Source organism: Heteronotia binoei, chromosome 21, assembly GCF_032191835.1.
Source record: "Heteronotia binoei isolate CCM8104 ecotype False Entrance Well chromosome 21, APGP_CSIRO_Hbin_v1, whole genome shotgun sequence".
NCBI classification, from domain to species: Eukaryota; Metazoa; Chordata; class Lepidosauria; order Squamata; family Gekkonidae; genus Heteronotia; species Heteronotia binoei.
The window spans coordinates 142,047,859-142,071,295 of record NC_083243.1 but is presented as its reverse complement, the minus strand read 5'-3'; the positions used below and the strand labels follow the sequence as shown (position 1 = coordinate 142,071,295).

Here is a 23,437-nt window from a genome sequence, read left to right as displayed (position 1 = left end):
TAAAAGGGAAATTGGACTATAGTTTTTGATATCTTTTAAATCAGTATTTTCTTTTGGGATCAAAGATATTGTAGCTTTTTGCCATGAAGCTGGTATTTGACCTTGATCTTGAATCTTTTCAATGAGACACTTAAATGGTAAGAGCGAAGACTCTTCATAAGCTTTGTAAAATTCTGCAGGTAAGCATCTGGCCCAGGAGTTTTGCCATTCTTTTGAGATGTTATTGCCTCTCCAAGTTCCCTTATTGTTATTGGCTTATTTAAATTTTTTTGCTGTTCTTCTGTAAATTTGTTGAGATTATTTTGATTAATATATTCTTCTAACTCCGTTTTCTGAACTTGTTTGTCTTCATATAATTTTTTTATAAAACGGCTCCACAATTTGACATATTTCTTGCTTTTGGTTTTTCTCTTTATTGCACTCATTTTTCAACATCATAATTATTCTTTTGGTCTTCTCTTTTCTCATCCAGGTTTGTTGGCATGTTCAAAAATTTTTTGTCTGGTATACCTCAATTTAATCTCCATCTCTTCCATAAAAATTAAATTCAATTTATGTTGCATTTCTTTTACTTTTTTTGAAATTCACATTTTGTTGGTTGTTTTTTAAGATTCTTTTCAGCTTCTTTAGCTTGTGACAGTAGGTTTTGAAAATTTTCAGTTCTTTCTTTCTTTTTCTTGCTACTATATCTAATTGCAAGGCCCCTATAATAAGCTTTAGCAGTGTCCCAAACTACTTGCATCTTTACTTCTTGTATTATATTTTGTTTAAAAAAATATTCCATTTCAGCCTTAGATTCTTTAAGAAAGTCCTTATCTTTCAAAATTGAAGTTTTTAATTTCCAAAATTGTCTCTTCCGTAGACCTTTTAGCTTCACCATTACAGGGTTATGATCTGAAATAACTTTTGTTTGAATTTCTGTGTCAACTAGATCTTTAATCAAACTTGCCGAAAGCCAGCTCATGTCAATTCTTGACCAGGTTTGGTGACTGGAGATATAGTATGTAGAGTCTTTGGAATTGGGATATCTTGTTCTCCATACATCTACCAAATCCATTTCTTCTGCTGATTTCCAAAAGCTTGTTGGTAACTGAAGACCTTTGCTTTTCACCTGTTTATGCATTTTTTTATCCAGTTGTCTATCAAAGACTGCATTAAAGTCCCCTATTAAACAGCATTCTGCATACTCCAAATTTGATAATTTAGAATGCAAATCTTGAAAAAAAATTCTCTTGGTGTTCATTTGGAGCATAAATATTTACAAGTAAAATCTTTTTATTGTCCACTGTAATTTCAACCAATAGAATTCTTCCATCTTCAGAAGCAAACTGCAATTGTGGATTAAATTTCTCTTTAATATATGTTGCCACTCCCCGTTTCTTCTTCTTATAGTTGTCTGTTGCTGTGAATAAATTGCCCAGTTTTTTATTTTTCAAAAAAATATCGATCTTTCGTTAGAATATGAGTTTCTTGTAAACAAATTATGTCCATTTCCAATTTTGCCAAATATCTAAATGTCTTCCTCCTTTTAGTAAGAGAATTAAGTCCATCCACATTAATTGAAGCTATTGAAGGCATTATAGGTTTGGATTATCATTATCTTTCTTATTTTTTGGAGGGTGTTGTCTTGTATGGTATCACTGTGGTTCATTTGGATTTTCTTCACCAGAGCCTTCTCCCTCCTCCTCCTCCTCTTCATCTTTCTTTTCTTTGCTTTTTTTCTTCATTCCTTCCAAGAAATTCTGAGCTTTGAAGATGGAGTTAATTTTGTATCTGTTCTCCTGATATGTTAAAAGAAGGCCCTCTGGCATTAGCCACATATAAGGTATTTCTTTTCTTCTCAGAAAATCTGTTAACGCTTGATATTCTCTCCTCTTTTGTCTCACAGGCCAGGGAGCCTCTCTCAGAATTTTCACCATATTTCCAGCTATCATCATAGGTCTCTCTCTTACTTGTTTTAAAATGTCATCTTTGGTCCTCTTCTTTGTAAATCTCAAATGAACTTCACTAGGCAGTTTGTTTTGTCTTGTATAGCTCAATGGTACCTGTCTAACTTGGTCAAATTCTTCTTCCATCCTCTCTGGAATCACCTGTAAAATTTCAGCCAAGGCTTCACTTAAAATTTTCTGTAAGTCTTAATTTTTCTCTTCTGGTATGTTTTGAAACCTCAGCATATATGCAGCTCTATCGACTTCCAATTGCAAGAGTCTAGAATCTCGTATACTCTGTTCTTTTTCCAGATGTTCCACCTTTTGAATATTCTCTGTCACCTGACCATCTAGTACTTTATGAGCCTTATTAATCTCAGCTGTCTGTCTGCTGTTCTCCAAGAGTTCTTTTTTGATCTCTGCCATCTGTTCACCAATCTTATCTACTTTGCTTGTCAACTGTACTATAGCAGACATTAAAGCAGTTTGAATTTCTTTCATATCTCCTTGCATGGTTTTAAATTTGTTTGGGCCAGGTGAAGGATTAGGTGAAGGAAGTGTTTGTTTTCCTTCCTTGTTGTCTTTTTTTTAACAGTTTCTTTGGGACCACTCATTCTTGTTAAAATAAACAGCCTCACAACCACAAATCCAATAACACCTCTTCCAGGTTTGTTTTGAAACTGTATGTTCTTGTTTATACCAGATAAGATAAACTCCACCAAGGAATGCCCTTGTTATGAAACAGTTCAAAAATGAAAATAACCTTCTAGCTTCTATCAACAGTTTGTGTTAGCCAAAACAATACTAAAAATAATAATAAACACCACTTTTCAGTTCACCACACTAGATAGTCCATAGGGAAAAACAATTCTGTTCCCTTCAGTAGAATAGCAGCCATTCCCTTTTGTGAATCTTGTAGCAAAACTAATTCAATTGTAATCCAAAATCATGTCTTCCCACTAGATTCCAAGTACAGAGACAACAAAATGTAAATCTGTAACCCAGGGCTGAATACCCTATTTGTAATCCGAGAATGAGAACCAAAATCAAACAATAGACCAATAATCCAGGCAAAAGGGAAAAGAAAACCAACAAACCCAAAAATAATGATGAAAAAAAATACAGGTATATATAAAAAAAGAAATTCCAAGCCAAAAGTCTTTTTAGAACCCTATCAAAAAATAATCCAACCACAGATGTACAAGAGGCAAAAAAAGAAAAATACCAAGTTAAAATGGTTATATCCATAACATCCACAAAAATAGGTAGGTATCCACTTTAAAACTTTACAAAGTGAGAAAAAAAATGAAGAATGTTCTTCTTAGAGCCAGAGATCCTGCCATGTCTTATAGCTCAATATCAAGTACCCACCAACTTTTAATAGTTCCTTAAAGTATTTGCAAATTCAGTCAGAGTACTTCCACTTGAACTTCAAAGTATTTAAGCCAACCAGCTTTTACATCTATGTGCACTTGTCAGCATACATCTTCCCAAAAACCAAAGCATTTTCATCCCCCAAAGGAGGTTAAAGACAAGCCCACTAAATTCAGCCATCCACTACACGTTGATGAAATCTCTTATTGCAGGTATTTTCAGTGTATCAGGTTAGGCAGACTTTTACAAGCCTTGAAAAAGAAAGAGGGAGAGCCCCCCCCCCCCCCCCCGCTTCTCAGTCTCTTACCTTACTTGAAATCTGCTCCTGATTCTCCTTTTGCCTGCTACATGCTACCAATCCAAACAGAAGTATGGGGAAAAAACACTTACAGTGATAAGAAGATCAATGTCCTTTGTCTTGAAAATATAGAGTTTGAAGATCCAGAATGTAGAGTGTAGAGAAAAAAAAGAAGCCGGTGGCTAACCCTCTTGCCATTTAAAATGGCGATCGGTACGATGAGGCTAGAAGAAAGTGGGATCGGGGAGCAGCTGCCCCTGCTGGTATCCCCGATCTACCGCTCAGTCCTCCTGCCTTCTGAGACCCTCCCTGAGTCTCAGAGTCGTGTTGCCCTTCAGGGGTGACTCCTCAAAGGTGCTGATTTGAAAGCGGCTCGGGATGCGTCAGTCCGAGCCACTTTCAACCTCACGTTGCCGAAACCGGAAGTCCCTCTACTAATTCTTTCATCAGATTCATAGATAACCAGAACATATCAATTCTTGACCAAGACTGATGATTAGATAAATAGTACGTAAAAGTTCTTGATTTTGGATACCTTGTCATCCATGCATCCACTAGATCCAGCTCTTCGGCTAATTTAAGAAAACTTGTTGGTAATTGTAGTCCTTTAGCTTTAGTATGCTTATGTGACTCTTTATCCAGTTGTCTATCAAAAACTGCATTGAAATCTCCTATTAGACAATATTCTAATCTAAGTTTGTTAGCTTAAGGTGTAAGTCATTAAAAAAAAATTCCTGATGGTCATTCGGTGCATAGATATTTGCTAGCAATTTTTTTTTACTTTCCATAGTAATTTCTACTAATAAAATTCTTCCATCTTCTGACACAAACCGTAGTTGTGGGTTAAATTTATCCTTTACATAAGTTGCCAGGCTCCTTTTCTTTTTGAGTCTGCTGCTACAAATAGGTTTTTTTTGTTTCTCAGCAAATGTTGATCCTTTGTCAATATGTGAGTTTTTTGTAAACAAATTATATCAGCCTCCAATTTTGCTAAATATTTAAAAATCTTTCTCCTTTTTATAGGAGAGTTAAGTCCATTCACATTAATAGAGACTATTGACGCTATGGATTTTTCTTATCACTATCTTATTTATCTTTTTTAGTCTGCAGCTGAGTTCAGTATTTCTTTGCTCCACTTTGATCTTCTTCATCTGAGGTTTCCTCTTCTTCGTCTTCCTTCTTTTTCCTACCCTCTTTCTTCTCAAATTTCTCCATTTTTAGCTTTGAAAATTGAGTTAATCCTGTATCTTTTATCTTTATACGTAAAAAAATAGACCTTCTGGCATTAACCATGTTGTATACGGTATTTCTCTTCCTCTTAGGAAATTTGTTAAGGCTTGGTATTCTCTTCTCTTCTGTCTAACTGGCCATGGCACCTCTTTCAAAATTTTCACCGTGTTTCCTGCTATCACCACTGGCTTAGACATCTCTTGCTTGTCTCAAGGTGTTATCTCTAGTTTTATTCCTTGAAAGTTTCACATGAATTTTGCTAGGCAATTCGTTCCTCCTTGTAAAACTTGATGGTACACGCTTAACTTGATCAATCTCTTCTTCCGTTTTCTCAGGTGTCACTTGTAAAATTTCTGAAAGAGCTTCACTTGTCTTCTGGAACATTTTGAAGCAACAACATATAGGCTGCTCTATCCATTTCTAGATGAAGAAATCTATCATATGCTTTATGATTTTCCCCCCCACCATTTGGACATCTAGGGCTTTCAATGCCTTGTCAGTCTTTGCTGTTTGCTTTCTATTCTCCTAGAGTTCTTGTTTGACTTCAGCCATTTGATCTCCTATGTTGTTTACCTTGCCAGTCAGTTGTGCTATGGCTGTCAGGAGAGTATTTTGCTTTTCTTTCATGTCTTCCTGCATAGTTACAGCAGTAAACTTCCCTGGGCCAGGGGGAAGGCTAGGTGATGGAGTTGTGGCTCTATTTTCTCGATTATCTCTTTTCCTTTGGGCCTCCTTGAACCCTGATGCCATTTCTATTATTGATCTCCTACAGTATATTGCCACTCTGACCTAAGAATTTAAATGTTTACATTCACCAACCTGTTTTGGAACACAATGTTCCAATTTTTGTCAACTAACCCAGTTTCAGGCAGGAAAAGTCAATATTGTGAATAATTGCTGAATTGTTTGGGAACAAAACCTTCCACCTTATGTCAACAGTCCAATAGCATGCCTCAAACACCACTGGTGGCTAATGACAATATAATAGTATACATACAGGATGCTCTCCTAGAACTACCTTCTGGGTCAGTTAGTTCTTCTACAACAAGGTTCAGGATGCCAAAGTATTAAGCAACAAGAAGTCTAATGTAACTAGGTTGACTTAATGTTAAAACTGCATTGTACGTTTTAATACGTTTTGTTTGCTTAGGCTTCCTTGTATTCCATTTTACATTTTTATTAACATCTGTAAGAAGCTGAAAAGACAAGTGAGGTTAAAGTTTGACATAACATTAGAGATATGCAAAGAAAGAGAGAGCAAGCCTGAGAAAAGAAAGCTATATTCATTGGAAAGGAAAAAGGAAGAGGCCACAATGCAAGCAGGTATGGAGACACACTGAAATTAGAGGGTGTTCTCCGCTACTTGATAAAGTTATAGAGCATTACATTTACAAAAACCAAAATATTATTAAGTATACTGAGCCAGCTGATTCCACTGGGGCACTGGGATTTTAAAAGGGTTGGATAATTTTATGCTCACCAGTAAAATGCATAGATGGATGGAAGTTACATTGATTATATGGGCAATTAAATTTCATACTTCAAACAAGAGGTGAGCAATTAAGGGTTCAAGGGCAGAGCATTCTATCACCATGCACAATGAAATGAGAAAGTGGAAGCAGGTAAGTGTCTTGCGATTTGGACCCTTGCTCTTCCTGGCTAATTAAAGCTTGCCAGAGGGAGCTCAGATGTCCTATATACGACACTGTAAATAGATCCCTCTCGGAGGGGCTTTTTCCAATGCCTTTTAAAGAGGCTGTGGTCCGTCTTGAAAAAAGTTACATCAGATCCGGCCAAATTGGCAAACTTCCAGCCTGTCTCGAATTTACGCTTCCTGGGTAAAATTATTGAGAGGGCAGTGGCACTACAGTTACAGGGGTTTCTGGATGACGCTTCCGTTCAAGACACCCACCAAATCTGGCTTTCGCCCAGGTCATGGGACGGAGACAGTGCTGGTCGCCCTGGTGGATGACCTCCAGTGGCATCTGGATCAAGGTGGCTCGGCGGTACTGATGTTGTTAGACCTATTGGCTGCGTTCAATACTGTCGACCATCGGCTACTGACCTGCCACCTCGCCGATGCGGGGATTCAGGGGTTGGCCTTGCAATGGCTTTCCTCTTTCCTTGATGGTGGGGGACAAATGTGATCGGGGGAGACCTGTCCTGAGGGAACCCGCTTAATTGTGGGGTGCCACAGGAGGTGGTGCTCTCCCTGATGTTGTTCAACACCTACATGCGCCCCCTTGCCCAGATTGCCCGGGGGTATGGGTTGTGTTGTCACCAATATGCTGATGACACCCAGCTCTGTCTACTAATGGACACCCGGCCTGACTGTGTCTCAGAAAATCTAGATGTGGCGCTGCAGGCTGTGGCACAGTGGCTCAGGCTGAGTAGGTTGAAGCTGAATCCAGTGAAGACAAAGGTCCTTTGCCTGAGTCGGGGTGATCTGGGAAAGGAAATCCCCCTACCAGCGTTTGACGGTGCGCCATTGAAAACGGCGCTCAAGGTCAAGAGCTTGGGGGTGCTACTGGAGCTGGCCCTTTCAATGGAGGCCCAGATAGCACCCACTGCTAAATCCGCTTTTTTTCATCTTAGGCAAGCGAAGCAGTTGGTCCCCTTCCTGGACTGCGATGACCTGGCAACAGTGGTCCATGCAACAGTCACCTTGAGGTTGGACTACTGTAATGCCCTCTACATGGGGCTGCCCCTGTGCCAAACCCAGAAACTACAGCTAGTGCAGAACACAGTGGCCAGGCTCCCTAGATGGGAGCACATACAGCCGGGGCTGCAGGAACTGTACTGGCTGCCAATAGTGTACCTGATTCGCTACAAGGTGCTGGTTATTACCTTTAAAGCCCTATATGGCCAAGAACCTGCCTACCTTAGGGACCATCTCTCCCCATATATTCCCCAGAGGGTACTATGATCTGGCTTGCAAAATCTATTGGTAATCCCCGGGCCGAGAGAGGCCAAACTGAAAGTCACCAGAGATAGGGCCTTCTCGATTGTAGCCCCCCCACTGGTGGAACCAATTGCCAGAGGAGGTGTGGGCCTTGCGGAGCCTTGCCCAGTTCCGCAGGGCCTGCAAGACTACTCTTTTCCAGCTGGCCTATACTTAAGAAGGAATCTACTGTAGAAAAATACCGTCGCCATGGAAAAACTGTAAAATGTGTAACATCAAGATTTTCGCTCCCAACCAATTTAAATGGTTTTAATGTTTTGATTTTTAATATATGATTTTAATGTATGATTTATAATATGTATTAATGATCTATTATATGTATTGTGATTGTCGAAGCTTTTATGCTGTGAGCCGCCCTGAACCTGCTACGGCGGGGAGGGCGGAATATAAATTAAATATTATTATTATTATTATGAACTGTAGAACTTGTGCAAATTTTAAAATGAAGAAGAGATTGAATTTATACCTTACCCTTCGCTACCCAAAGGAGTCTCAGAGTGGCTTACAATCTCCTTTCCCTTCCCCTCCTGACAACAGACACTCTGTGAGGTAGGTGGGGCTGAGAGAGCTCTCCAAGAACTGCTCTCGAACAGAACAGCTCTGAGGGAGTTATGACTGACCCAAGGTGACTCCAGCAGTTGCATGTGGAGTGGGGAATCAAACCTGGTTCTCCCAGATAAGAGTCCTCTCACTTAACCACTACACTTAACCACTACACCAAACTGGCTATTTTATATGGGACACACTTTTTGGGACATTTTCATATATTTATGTCATTCTACTGACATTCAATTTAGACAGGAGGATCTTACCAGAGGATAAAATTTGCCCACTTCTCTCAAAGTTAAGATTCTAACAAAACGACCCAAGTTTTGTCCTGGATCACTTTGTCATTAATAAAGGTACTTGTGAGTCTATCTCAGTTCCCTAGCACCCTTAGTTTAAGGATTTCAAGTAGTAGATGTTGAAAAACACATTTATATTCATGAGACATAGGGTAGGCAATTCTGAACTAGATAGATCCATACAAGGATATACTATATAACATCTAGTATATAATATAAATGTTCTTTGCAGTGGAAAATTCTATATGAGGAAAATATTAAGAAGTCATAGTGGCAAAGAAAGATTCAGACCTATAAAACCAAGTTGTTTATTAAATGATCAGCCTCCAGTGATTTGGAATTGTGGATTTCATTATCATTCAACTTTTCAGACTGAGCTGAATAATTTTAAAATAATTTTGCCAACATTTTACCAAAACAACAACAAATTTACTCCCACTGACAATATTTGCGCTGTTTCCAGTAATGTTCAATGCTCATATGTTTTCTTATTGATTCTTCTAGGTGTTAGGATAGGGAGGAAAAATATACAGTATAGCAACAATAGTTAAGTTCTGGGTATGATCAGTGCTTCAATGTGAAACCTACTGGGAACTATATCTGCTTTACATTAAGCTCCATAATACAAGAGAAGTGAGACAATAAAAATTAAATAATAATAAATAAAATTAAAGTTCTTCTAATTCTAAAGAAAAGAAGACTTCTCTGTCTCCACCTTCCACAGGCACCTACTGAGATCTCTGCAGTTCTTCTCCTAAACCCAACAGGACTAAAGTCAGATATGAGAATCTCTGAAGTGAGAGGGGGGCATTTCTGCAAGGACAGCAAAACTAGTGCAATGTTCTAGTCCCCAGCAGTAGAACCCAATACCAACCTACTGGGGCCCATCCTGTTGGGTGCTAGCACTGCCACAGTAGCACTTGTTCTGCAGGGCACATTGTATTGGTTCTGCTGCTCGCCTTGCAAACATGCCCCCTCCCACACCTCACTTTCTGTTGCAGAGTCTCTCTGGGAGAATTTGCTGGGCTTGTTGTATGCCTGCTTTGCTTCTCCCCCATTGGAAACAATGGATGATGGGGGGCACCTTCTTTGAGTGTGCATAGAATTGGACCCCCATGGTCCAATCTTTTTGAAACTTGGGGATTCTTTTGGGGAGAGGCTTCAGCAGCTACACTGCAAATTTGGTGCCTCTACTTCAAACCTCCACCCCCTAGCCCACTGAATATACCCTAGGAGATTTGCCATTGACTATAATGACCCCATAGGGTATAATAGAGTTGAAAAAAAATCAGAATTCCCAAATTTTATTGAAATTCCAATTCAATACCGATACTGGAATTCAGGTTTTCAAGGCAATACTGGATTTTTAAGGGTCCAAAAACCCCATATCCAAAAAAAGCCAATTTTTTTTCTTGCACATCCCTATGAGTCTGAACTGATATCAGTGTCAAGATGTCAGTACTGAATGGACCTGAGCATTTAGTACATGTAATCACTGAACATGAAAGTAGTATTGGCAAAAAAAAGCAAAAAGAACTTTTTGATCCATTTCAGATTTTTAAAAACAGCTTTTAATTTGCTTAGAGCAATGTATTCCTTTTACAAGATTAAATGTAAGCAACAAAGTACAAATTTCTCTCAATCCTTGATTAGTCTCATTAGTTTTCTTGTAGCTTACAGCATGCAAAACCTACTTTGCATCACATTATGTGTTCTGAAACAACAACACTTTAATCACACTGGGTATTAACAAAACAATCCTTCCTGAACAGCATGCCTTTAATTATTCCCTTGCCTCTTAATCTATCATATGGAGGCGAAGAAGAAACCCCATCTTTTCTCTGCTTTGGCTGTAGAAATTAGGAGAGCTTTCACAGATCTCTTTTAATCCATGTCAGACTACAGATCTGGGAGACTCAGGTTTCAATCCCCACTCTTCCATGATAGGTCACTGGGTACCTTTGGGCCTGTCACACTACCTCACAAGGTTGTTGAGAGGATACAGTGGAGGAGAAGAGAATCGTGCAAGCTGATTTGGATTCCCATTGGGGAGAAAGGTAGGGTATAAGGGAAGTAAATTAATAAAAAAAATTAACCTCATGAAAACTGCCACAATACAGGGATGCTATTAAATTTCATAGTCCCACTATTATGACTCAAAAATGCCTGTATCAATTTTAGTTTGAAACTCAACAGTTGCTTGTTGGAAGAAGAAGACCGTAGATTTATACCTCACCCTTCTCTCTGAATCAGAGTCTCAGAGTGGCTTACAATCTCCTTTATCTTCTTCCTCCACAACAGACACCCTGTGAGGTGGGTGTGGCTGAGAGAGCTCTCCTAGAAACTGCCATTTGAAGGAAAACTCTTGTGAGAGCTATGGCTAACCCAAGGCCATTACAGCAGCTGCAACTGGAGGAGTAGGGAATCCAACCCGGTTCTCCTAGATAAGAGTCTGCACACTTAACCACTACACCAAACAAATATTCCCTTTTTCATTTCCTTTGCCCCCCATTTGTTGTCACCTGTTCTCACTGCTGCTGTTCTTGGTTCTCATGGCATTTTAGTGTAAAGTATATGCCACTGATGCAAAAAAGCTGTCAATTTTAGTACTAATAGTTCTAGCAAATTCTTACTACAGTCAGGAAAAAGATATGTCTGCAGCTTTGTTTTAAGTAGTGACAGAAATTGAGATCTTTTCATAAGAAAAGAAAAAAGCTCCAGGAGAAAAGGAAGTCCAGGAAGATCCTGCAGTCCTTGCTCACATAGATCACAGACTCCAACCCTGTATCTTCTAATTATTTTTTAAAAGAAGTACCTGAGTAAATTGCCAGTAAAGCTTCATTCTTTTGGCTTTGGCATAGCTGCATTCGATTAGTCGAGGTCTGCTGTTTACATCCACCAGGCATCTGTTGTCATCATCATCAATGGTGGGGCTTAGGACACCTACACGGATTTGCTGGTTACCTGTGTAATAAACATTCTGGAACAAGAAGCAGAGGACAGTCTCAGAGTTCTGAAGGCCATGATAGTATTTCTTTCAGCAGCTAACACCATGAGTTAATTCCTGGACCATACGGTTGCCAATCTCCAGGTGGGTAAGTAGAAATGAAACGCGAAGGCATCCATGCAGAACCAACCTCAATTATGAAAATTTTATATGAATAACTTATTGCATAACAAACAATACTAATAAATACAATAACAAAATGCCCCAAACACACAGTCCTCTCATTCAATACATAGTATATATCTTGATAATGGACGTCTGAGGAAAACCTTGTGAAGCTGTGAAGTGAAAGTCCAAAGTTACTGCGATTCTTTCAGCCAGGAAGGTATTGACAACAAGCAACACATCGTTATTTTGCATTAGTAGCACAGCACAATTCCATAATCCTTTCAGCCAGGAAGGTGTATACACGAAAAGCGGTAGACCGCTATTTTGTATGGGCAGCACAGTGCAATAAAGCAAGTGGATGCCTTCGGGCTTCATTTCTACTTGACTTTTCCACGTTACTCTTTGTGTTGCTCAATCTCCAGGTGGGGGCAGGGGATCCCCCAGTTTGGAGGCCCTCCCCCTCCTTCAGAGTCATCAGGAAGCGGTGGGGGGGGGGGAGTGAAATGTTTGCTGGGCACTCGTCATTCCCTATGGAAACTGATTCCCATAGGGAGTATTGGAAAATTGATCCATGGATATCTGGGGCTCTGTGTGTGTGTGTTTTTTTTGAGGTAGAGGCACCAAGTTTTCAGCATAGCATTCAGTACCACTCCTCAAAAGAACCTCTAAGTTTCAAAAAGATTGGACAGCAGGGTCCAATTCTATGAGCCCCAAAAGACGTTGCCCCTATTTACTTCATTATTTATAATGGAGGGAAGGCATTTAAAAGGTGTGGGGTCCCTTTAAACATGAAAGCCAGAACTCCCTTTGGAGTTCAATTATGCTTGTCACAACCTTTCTCCTGGCTCCACCCCAATGTCTCTTGGCTCCACCCTCAAAGTCTCCTGGCTCCATTCCCAAAGTCCCCAGATACTTCTTGAATTGGACTTGCTAAGCCTACTGGACCAGAACTGAATTTCATATGTACCTCAATCTGCAAAACTCTTCCCCCCCCCCCCACCTCCAATACAAAGCATTGCAGTATTTTTGAACACTATTTTGGAACAACTTCTTTGATCAGCTATCAACCAGAGAGGGGAACTTCATCTGTGTGGTGGAAAATTAAACAATCACTACAGGCATAAAAGTTCCAAGCAGGATGTGTTCAAATGAAGAACTGTCACATATTTGGATTAGAATAACTTAATCTGAATAACATACTAAAAATAGAGGAAAACAATCACAATACCAGCCAGCACAACAGGGTTTACAGGGATTTGGGTGCTATGAATGGGATACAACTGGAAACAACACTTGAGAACGTTTGCTGCCAACTGAATGAAATGTGCTTATTAAAATAGGAGAACTTGTGATGTAAAAACCTGAAGGAGACATGGTCTGAAAATGGTTCCCCTATTTTATAATGCAATCCTAAAAATGACCAGTAAGCCCAAATGACCAGACTGAGTAGGATTCCATGTAGATCTCCTTAAGACTGGTCTCTTTATGGTCCATAGCCTCCTAAGGGACAGTTTTTCTCACAATGAATAATAATAATAACAAAAGATGTGCAGTTTTTAATTTAAAAATGACAGGATAGAAATATTCCAATTTCATAACAAAAATGAATATGAAAAACAAGAACATTTTAGTAGTGTTTAATAATTATTCTGATGCCTAGCTGTCTGGTTTAGGGAATTCAAGCTGAATTTTAGTGTTGTTCATGGAAATGCTGACAAGAAGGGAATGATTGAATGGTTGAATGACATAAGAACATAAGAGAAGCCATGTTGGATCAGGCCAATGGCCCATCCAGTCCAACACTCTGTGTCACACAGTGGCCAAAAAAAATACACACACACACATATATATACACACTATGGCTAATAGCCACTGATGGACCTCTGCTCCATATTTTTATCTAACCCCCTCTTGAAGCTGGCTATGCTTGTAGCCGCCACAACCTCCTGTGGCAGTGAATTCCACATGTTAATCACCCTTTGGGTGAAGAAGTACATAAGAACATAAGAGACATACTTGTCAGGCATGTATCTATTGAGTTATTCTCTTCTGTTGTTGCCTAATGAAACTAGTCTGTGAAGCCCTATAAGGAACCTATGTGCTTAAGTACATGTAATGCTTCTTGGTTGCTGAATTAAAATGAATTGAGGTGAATATAATTTTCCAGTTGGACAGTCCCCCATCAATCTACATAGTAATTCATAAATATATGATGTATTTATGGGGCATGGTCCTCATACTGAGCATACAAAAGTCCACAGTCAGTGTCGCTACAATGACATAACCATGTTGATATTATGCATTTCCATTAACATCTCAAAGTGTCTAACACAATATTTCACATAGCATTTATACAAAATAAATACAACATTTTACTTAAAATATTTATTTACTTAAAATAACTAAATAAGGCAGTCATAAAAATTCTGAAGGTAGTTTCATTAAACAATGTATTATGAGAGTATATAAAATCTAAAAATAAGTAACAAACAGGACTAGAAGTTGAATTGAAATCAGTTGTATAAAATCCAGAAACAAAGAAAATTAAAACAGCAGTGTAAAAGTATAAGCAAGTAAAGGCAGTTAGAACAGAAATAACAACTTCGCAACAGTATTTAAATGATCAGAAATCTGATCAAAAGCTAAGCAAGGTTGGGCCTGGTTAGTACTTGGATGGGAGACCATCTTCTACATCAATCCCAGAAGTGCCTATTGTAATCTGGTCAGATATTAGGTGGTTCTGCTATGACATTCCTCCATCCCACTTTATATCCCAGTAAATAGAACTCCTGCCACAGCTGTGCCAAATGCTGCTACAGCAATAACCAGTTCATTTGTATTATGCTCATAACTGGATTAGGCATCAAGAAGTATCCAAGCAGGGGGACCATACCATTGATTACAGACATGTTACTCGGCATTAACTCTTAATCACAGAAATATAGCATGTGACTCTTTACTCCTTATATGGATTGCGTTTTTATAGAAACTTGGGGAAGATGCCTTCTCATGGGCCCTAAGAATACATCTTCATATTTAGTTATTATTTATGCTGCATATTATCGATAGCTTATTGTGTACATGCAGTTAGTACCTTTTTTGTTAAAGTCTAATAAAATATTAATTATAAAGAGAGAAAGAGTGAGCAGACATTAATAAAGTGGGCAGGGGCTGAGAGTTTGAACTTACTGTAGAAGATTTCTTGACTAGATCTTTGCCAGTACATAAAAGGGCAATGGGATACTGAAACAGACAGAAACATCACATTGCAAAGCTGGAAAAAGTAGAGGAAAGCAACCAAGATGATTTGGGGGTTTCCCCTATAGGGAAAGGCTGAAGAGTCTGAGTGATTCTGCAGTCATTGTTGCTCTACCCTGGGCTTCTGCTTATGTCGGATCAAGCAATCAATTCCCCACCAGTTGCTGTGTGGGTGCAGTTTGACCTGTGGCTGCCTCCAATTCTCCCCAACCCTTCCCAATCTCTAAAAAAACAACTTGCTAAATTATTATGGGATGAAGATTTGACATGAAGGTAATAAATTGAAACCCCAGATAAAGCTGATAAAGACGTCACTTGACGAAGAATGCTCCCATCACTGTAAATGATTAACTGAGGGCTGGTCTATCATGTAGCAAAAAGTTACAGCAAGATGTACAGTTTAACAAAAGATGTTATCTGCAAGATAAATTGCAGTCTCCCCACTGAAAGTTTAAAGCAATAGATGCCCAAATACAGTACAATAGCATCAATGTCAAGAGGCCCCATAGAATTTCAGTAATTTTAAGCAATTTTATTGCATACAAGTGTGCCTCATAATCTGAGGCCCTAATCTGTTGTGTATTTAGCCTGAGTGTGAGGGGGGAGAGTGCAAACAAAATCGATTTCACACTCCCCTTATGCTGCTGTCACATTCTTCTTCTCAGCGCGGCTTTCTTCTGATTCCCACTATCTGCCCCGGGGCTGCAGCAAGGATTGGCATTTTCACGCAGCAAACAGAAACCGCTAAAAACCAGTTTCTGTTTGCTGCGTGAAAACGCCAATCCTTGCTGCACCCCCGGGGCAGATAGTGGGAAAACAGAAGAAAGCCATGCTGAGAAGATGAACGCGAGAGCAGCGTAAGAGGAGTGCGAAATCAAACTCTTCTATAGATTACAAATGGATATCTATCCCTGTATCTAAATGTGTATATCCCAGTGTACATGACAGCTTCACACAGTCAGTGAATTCCCAGGGAGGGAGAGCAGAAGTGCATTTTGCCCACCCCCTGTCTCTGTGCAATTGTCTGGTTGTCTGCAGGGGAAACCACATGGGGGAAGTGGCCTCTCTTCCCATGATCAGTGATGTTTGTAAAGAAGCATGGCTGATCACAGGATGGGGCATGCACACAGCCAATTCTTCCACACAGTCACATCTTACAGGTGACCAGGCAATTGTACATAGGCAGAAGGGTGAGGCTAGCATGCTCACACCCACACTCCCTCCCTGCACATTCAATGAATGTGTGGGGCTGTCACTGCACCGGGATACTGTTCCTCCCCATCAAGTTCCTGGATATAGTACTAGCATCACCTACTTGTTCATGGAGAGCATTGGACTAGATGACCCTAGAGGTCCTTACAACTCTGTGATTCTATGGACCAAGCTCTTAATTTAGAATTCTCATTTCATTGCTGTATTCCATTGCATATGAAACCACTCCCTTCCTGTATCTTTTGAAAGTTCAACCTTGCTGACTGAAAAAAAAGAGGACAAGGCAAATTTGCATTCTTCCCTGCAGCCCCTTGGCCCACATGGCTCTTAGTCTACATGGGTCCCACAGTAATGAACTCCCCTTGGAAACTGCTGGGGAGGGGAACATGACAAAAACCCACATCTGCCAGTGATTTCTGTTAACAAATCACTGGATCTAATTCAGTATATATTTTAACCTATTTTTTCAAAATGTAAAGTTCCTTGATAACTTCCAATGTCATTTTTCATGTCCTCATTTGGCTTCTTTTCTTTTGCTTAGAAATTCTTAGTAAGACAGCTCTGTAGACCACTCAAGCAAAATGTGATCTCATTGCAGCAATTTGCAACAATTTAAATAAAGACATTTTATTAGAATTGTCACGATAATGCCCTTTCCTAAAAGAATATCTTCATGAGCATGGGTATCACAGAGAACAAAAGATAGTTAAGACAGCACATTTGAAGTCATGCTATGAAATTTACAACATATCAGACTGGTGCTCTTTATTTTATATAAGCAAAACGCTGGTTCTAATTTTTACTGTGCTGCTTACCAGTTGAACAGAGCACTAACTAATGAAGCAGCAGTCCAAAGTTCCTTGAAGTGTGAAGCTTATTTGAGAAGATCTGGAACTAGTTTGCTCTCTGTCCCTGGAGATAAGTTTCTTTGGCATTTCTAGCTGAATCAGCCTACCAATTAATCTCACTTTATTGATTATCTTTTCCTGCAGGTGCACTAATTAAGATGTCAGGCAGAATTCAGGCTCCACATTTCAAGTCAACTATTTCAAATGTGACTAATGTAAGAATAGGATGCTCTGAAACAACATGCAGTATTAAAAATACAAACCCAAATCCCAAAAGAACAATGAAAGATGGTCTTTGAGAGTTTAAAATCCAATTAATCATAGAATTTTGCAATTGGTGTGAATTTGGAGATCACCAGTCATGTCTCTGAGTTGTCCTCATTCTCTCTGTTATTAATCTTGATCCCTATTTTGACAGAGCCTGACTTCACATAGTTAAGTGGTTTGGTGGAAACTGTAACCTATATATATATATATAAAACCTCTCCAACAGCCTATCAATTGCCACTCCTCTCTTCTGCCCACTGTCACCTACCCACTCTCTGTGGCATTTGGAAGAGAAAATAGGCAACAGCAGCAGGTGGACAGTGACGAGGCAGGGAACAAAGCTGGTAATACGACTAGGCATCATGGCCTGGCCCCACCAGAAGTGTTTCCTCAGAGGTCATGGTGGCTGCCTCTGTCCTGTCACTCCCTCAATCCCTCAGTCTCACCCCAGGGCAAATGATGATAGGGCCACTGGGGAAGCTGCTAGGCAGTGGCTGTTGTTATGCAACCAAGCATGGTTTTGTCAGTAAAGGGAGAGGCCTCAGCTGAATATAATGCCATAGAGTCCATCCTCTGAAGCAGTTATTTTTTCCAGGGGGAGAGAGGTCTGTTGTCTGGAGTTCAGTTGGGATACCAGGAGATCTTCAGGCTCCACCTGGAGGTTGGCTACCCTAGGCCTGGTTGCTTGCTCCTGTTCAAGCAACAGACAGAGCCAACGGGAATACACAGTACTTACAGAGAACTGTGCACAGAAACTGCAAAGAAATAAACTTGCTTACAAACTTATAGATTTCAGTTTATTTTTTTCACAGAATTATATAAATTATAACAATAGTTTCAGCAATTCATGAATGCACTCTCAAGTACAAAGGAAACAGCTTGAAGATGCTGTATGATCACAAATTTGGTACTTTCACAGGAATTTTCTATTCATCACAAAGTCACTAAAGATCCATATAAAGGTTTTCAATATAGATGTGAGTGAAATTCCAACTTGAACTAATCAAGCTTACTCCAGGAATGATAGTCTTCACAACCAAAGGATTGCTCACTTGACACTTCCGCCAGCTCAGGATAATGTGCAGAGGCTGGCTAGAGTCTTCTTCATTTTGTAAGATTTGAACAAGAGTGTTGGTTGCTCTCCTATGGTTGCAGTTTCTTTCTTTTATGGAGTGTTACGTATTGGCTTCTTTTCTCTCTTTTATGGAGTGTTACAGGCCATGTAACACTTCATAAAAGAGAGAAACTGCTGTCATAGACTTGTAAAGCAGTCACTTGAATGTGTATTGAAGTGGAGATCTTGGCATGCTCTGAATGAACTACTGAAGCTTGTCAAAGCTATTAGTGAAACGAGGGAATATCAAGTATGACCTCGTCGCTGTCTTGTGGAGCTGTGTTGAATTCTGAATTCTGAATATCATCTCTGGATTCTGCAGAAGACCTATGGGACTGTGGACCTTCATAGAATTGCTACAGGAATTGACATTAATTTGTATTGTGAGGGTGAGGGCTGGAGATCACTCAGAATTACCACTGTTCTCCAGATGGCAGAAATCAGCTCCCCTGGAAAATATGGCTACTTTGCAGAGTAGATCCCATGTCATTATACCCTGCTGAGGTTGCTTCCTTCCTGCTTTGGTTCCTGCTGAGGAGAAGGACTGTACTTTTCCTAGGTAGAGGCTGCAGGGAGGGGGGAGGCGATGGAAAGCTGAAGTCCAATCAATACAGAAAATGGCTGCCTTGAGGCACATATTCTATGGTACACCATAACACACTATGCCAAACCAAAAAAACCCAGATCATGCCACAAGCTCACATTGATGCTAAACATTGGAGGGCTGACTATGACAGGAAAAGGCAGCAACAAAGCACTGCAAACAAAGGAATGTTGATATTCTGTGTGACTGTTGTCATGCCCCCCCTCATAATTAATCTTCTTTCTCTCCATTCTGGGCCTCTTTCAAGGCTTTGAGCCACCACAGGCATGGGGACACACACATACAAGTAGGGTGTGTGCGTGTGGGAAGGGAGTGGGGGTGAGTGAATATCACAGGAGGGGGGAGTAGTGGAGTGCCAAGGGTGTGCTGGCAGTTGAGAGGTGAGGGAGTGGGAAGACACCAAGAGTGGGGGGAGTGAATGCTTTCACTTGGGTGGGAAGACAGCAAGGGTGGGGGCACTGACCCAGAGCCTCTTTCTATAGCCCATTGTATTTTCTCCCACAATGGGGCTTATTCCAAGTTTCTTTATAATGACATAAGGCTATAAAATGAATTTGTTCTGGATAATTCCATCATAGCTCAGTTAATGGCCACTATTGTATTTATTTTTGGTTTACTTTTTAAAGATGAGCCCATGCATGCACAGATGCACAGAGCCAGTTTGGTGTAGTGGTTAAGTGTGCAGACTCTTATCTGAGAAAACTAGGTTTGATTCCCCACTCCTCAATTTACAGCTGCTGGAATGGCCTTGGGTTAGCCACAGCTATCGCAGGAGTTGTCCTTGAAAGGACAGCTGCTGTGAGAGCCCTCTCAGCCCCACCTTCCTCACAGGGCGTCTGTTGTGGGGGAAGAAGATATAGGAGATTGTAAGCCGCTCTAAGTCTCTGATTCAGAGAGAAGGTTGGGGTATAAATCTGCAGTCTTCTTCTTCTTCTTAAGAGCTGCTGCTGTGATACCAACAGATGGATCAACTATTTGCCAGCTAAGTCATTCTTGCAACGTTTGTCTGCAGTATCTGCAGTGCTGAAAACAGTATCAGAGTTCACTTCAACAGAACTGAAGCAGCCTATGAACAGGATTGCCATCACTGTCACTCTCCCCTGCTGTCCTACTGATCTTATTCAGATCGATGGCACTTGCTTTTATCTCAGTTTGACAAACTGAATATACAAAAAGTGACATGAATGTGCACAATACCCCAAATCTGTTTTGTAATGGGTTTATAATCTCTGGATCAAAAGGATGACTGAAAATGGTTAATATTGGTACATTGGTTAATATTGTTTTTCTGGATGGTTAATACTGCACAATGTCAAGGATGCACTATTTTAATCCTTCACTTTAATCCTTCTATCATGTTTTTATTCCATTCTTCCTCCAAAGAGCCCAGAGCCCACATGGTTCTCCACTTTATCCTCACAACAACACAGTAAGGTACTTCTAGACTGAAACTGAGTGACTGTCCCAATGTGAACCCAGTGAGTTTTATGGTTCAGGGAGGATTTGAACCTGTTTCCTCAGTTCCAGTACAACACTATCCACAACTTTATCACATACCATCTTGTTGCACATAGTATTGTATACAGTGTACAATAAGTTTATAAAGATGATGTGGAACATATTTTATAGTTATAACAATACACCCCTTTGACTGGTTATATATTTGTGCTTTTCATGGTGGTTATTAAAAAGCTTTTAGAATAAACAAAAATAAAACTCAGCTTTTATTTCTCATTTGGTGTCTAAAAGGGATGCTACAGTGCATCTTTCATATTCATTATGAAATTGACTGAAGCAGAAGGTCACAAGTTCTGAAATGATGAAATAAAGCTCTTATGATAATCAGTTAAATACAATGAAGCCTTAGCTTTCTGATTATCAGCTGAAAGTTTCTCATTGCACCCAGTGTGGGAAGGGGAGGAAGTGATAAGGTTAGAACAGAGTTAGAACATTTAGATCATATGAAAGATTAATTGCAGTAACTGGAAGGGAGTACTAGAGAGTACATTAGTACTGTTCTACAGTCAAGTTTCCTCAAGCATGCAGAAGTGGCAGTAGAAGCAGTGCTGTCACTTGGGTTGAGGAGAAGGTCCACAGAAAACATCTATAGGGCCTACCTGAGTTATGACAAGGAGCTTCCCTGAGATTACCAACAAGCTCAAGATGTTAAAATAAATTCATGGATTACACAGCTCCATTGTTCATCAATGGAGCAATCTGAAATTCTTTCTTCTATGTAATAAACTACCCTTGCCTCATGAAAGAAATGCATTATGAGCAGAGAAATTTGATTTTAGAGAGGTCTATTTGCAGGAATCTCATTGGACAAATACAGATAATCAGAAACATTGACATGCATCTTGGATTTTTATGGTTGAAAAATGTATGGAGTTGATTTTACCGTATAATTGTTTTTTTAATATTCTATGTGGTTTTTAACTGTTGTTAGCCACCCTGAGCCCGTTAGGGGAGGGCGGGATATAAATTTGATAAAATAAATAAATAAATAATGACAGAATCACTATTCTTAAGAATCCACATGCTGAATGATTGGCTGTAAATTGAGAATGTTCCTTTGGGAGATTATAGATTTTGGCAGGTCACTCCTAGATATCTCTGCGACTTCATGTGGTGAAAGTTCCCATCAGCTGCTATGGTGGAAGAGGCTACAATCTATCCAATTTCGATTGGGATGAGACTCAGGATGGCCTTGAAGATAATTCTAGTTGCATTGAGATGAAGTACAATGATACTAAGAATATAATGTTCAAAATCTTTCTATTGAGAACCCCACGTTATCACTACTGTCATGGTAGAGTCTAGCACAAAATCCTATGATTTTCAGCTTTTAATAACAATACGCTTATAAACTTTCTGATGGGGGCGGGGGGAGAAACAGAACATGTGCATGGTTTCACCAGGAGGGCACTGATATTTGAAATGCCCTGCCAGTTCATCCACTCCCCAATTACATTTGTTCTTTGAAATACAGTATATCATCCTTGCAGCTATTACCTCATGATTTTTTCCCCATTCTATGCAGGGCTTTTTTTTGTACAAAAAGCCCAGCAGGAACTCATTTGCATGTTTGGCCATACCCTTGACATCACCATTTTTTCACTCAGGGTTTTTGTAGAAAAATCCCAGCAGGAACTCATTTGCATATTATGCCACACTCACTGACACCAAGCCAACTGGAACCATGTTCCTCTGAATTCCTGTTCAAAAAAAAAAAAAGCCCTGATTCTATGCCCCATTTCATGTACACAGTTTTTAATACTTGCAAGAAATCCCTGACAATTCCATATTTGGGGAGAACCCCCCCCCCTCGTTAAATAATGTGCATTTCTTATTTAACCTTATAGCAGGATGTGTAGATGGTCAACAAAGAATTACAAATACTCTTGAGTTGTCTCTCCAACTCCACTTAGCAGCTAGGGTGACATTTTTTTTTCAGATTTAAACTGATCTATGAAAAAGATCTAAAGGCTTAACCACAGAATGGAATGAGATGTATGTTGATTACAAGTTGCTGCAGAAAACAGCAACCATGCACCCAGGTCACCCTTTCTTAGAACACTGAGAAAGAAAAACACATGACATCACCATCTAAATTTCAGTTTGCTAGGCAACATTTTAAGCAACAACATCCTTGCCAGAGCATCCGCTTAGGGTTGTGTCACACAGCAGGGGAGCAGGAATGGCCTTCTACTGGGTGCCAGGAAGGGCCTTCTACTGGGAGGGCCCAGATCACCCACCCAATTCCTTTATCTTCCTTATTAGCAAGTACCTTTTAACTGTGACTAAAGAGATGTGAGGACCCAGGCAGTTAACAACAAGAAATTTATTATAACTGTTCTAGGACTACAAATGGGTAGTAAAAATGTTTAGTTCATGCTGAATATAGAAAATAGTAAAGGTTTGTGTAAATAAATAAAATACCTGATGTGCCTGACTAGATGTTTCCTTGCTATAACTCACCACCCACTTTGGGTGAGGGATCTCTCCTGCTGCTTCTCTACTGCAGCCTTTTCCAGAGAGAATGCACCCTGTCTATGGCTATGGCCTTTCCCTCCAAAATTGCTATCACCTAATCAGAGGGACAGAAGGAAATCCTAGGAGATATAAGCCCACTAGCAACTCCTAGGCAGGCTTCTCCCTGCCCTCAAGGCCACACTAGGCCTAAGGTCATGACAGGTCGCCAGGTCCAGCTCAGGGGGTGAAACCAGGAGCAAGGTTATGACAAGTACAATTGAACTCTGAAGGGAGTTCTGGCCATCATATTTACAGGGACCATGCTCCTTTTAAATGCCTTTCCTTCAATTGAAATAATGGAAGATGGGGCACTTTTGGGGGGCTCATAGAATTAGACCCCCTGGTCC

At 39.9% G+C, this 23,437-nt stretch overlaps 1 protein-coding gene across 1 annotated transcript in view; it reads right to left on the bottom strand.

Moving 5' to 3' along the window:
* Window positions 1-23,437, bottom strand: part of GALNT18 (polypeptide N-acetylgalactosaminyltransferase 18) — a 555,510-nt gene that overhangs the window by 6,558 nt on the left and 525,515 nt on the right. Inside the window, exon 10 of the mRNA XM_060262088.1 lies at window positions 11,453-11,617. Within this exon, the coding sequence (XP_060118071.1) occupies window positions 11,453-11,617 (165 nt within the window). The remainder of the gene's footprint in view (window positions 1-11,452; window positions 11,618-23,437) is intronic.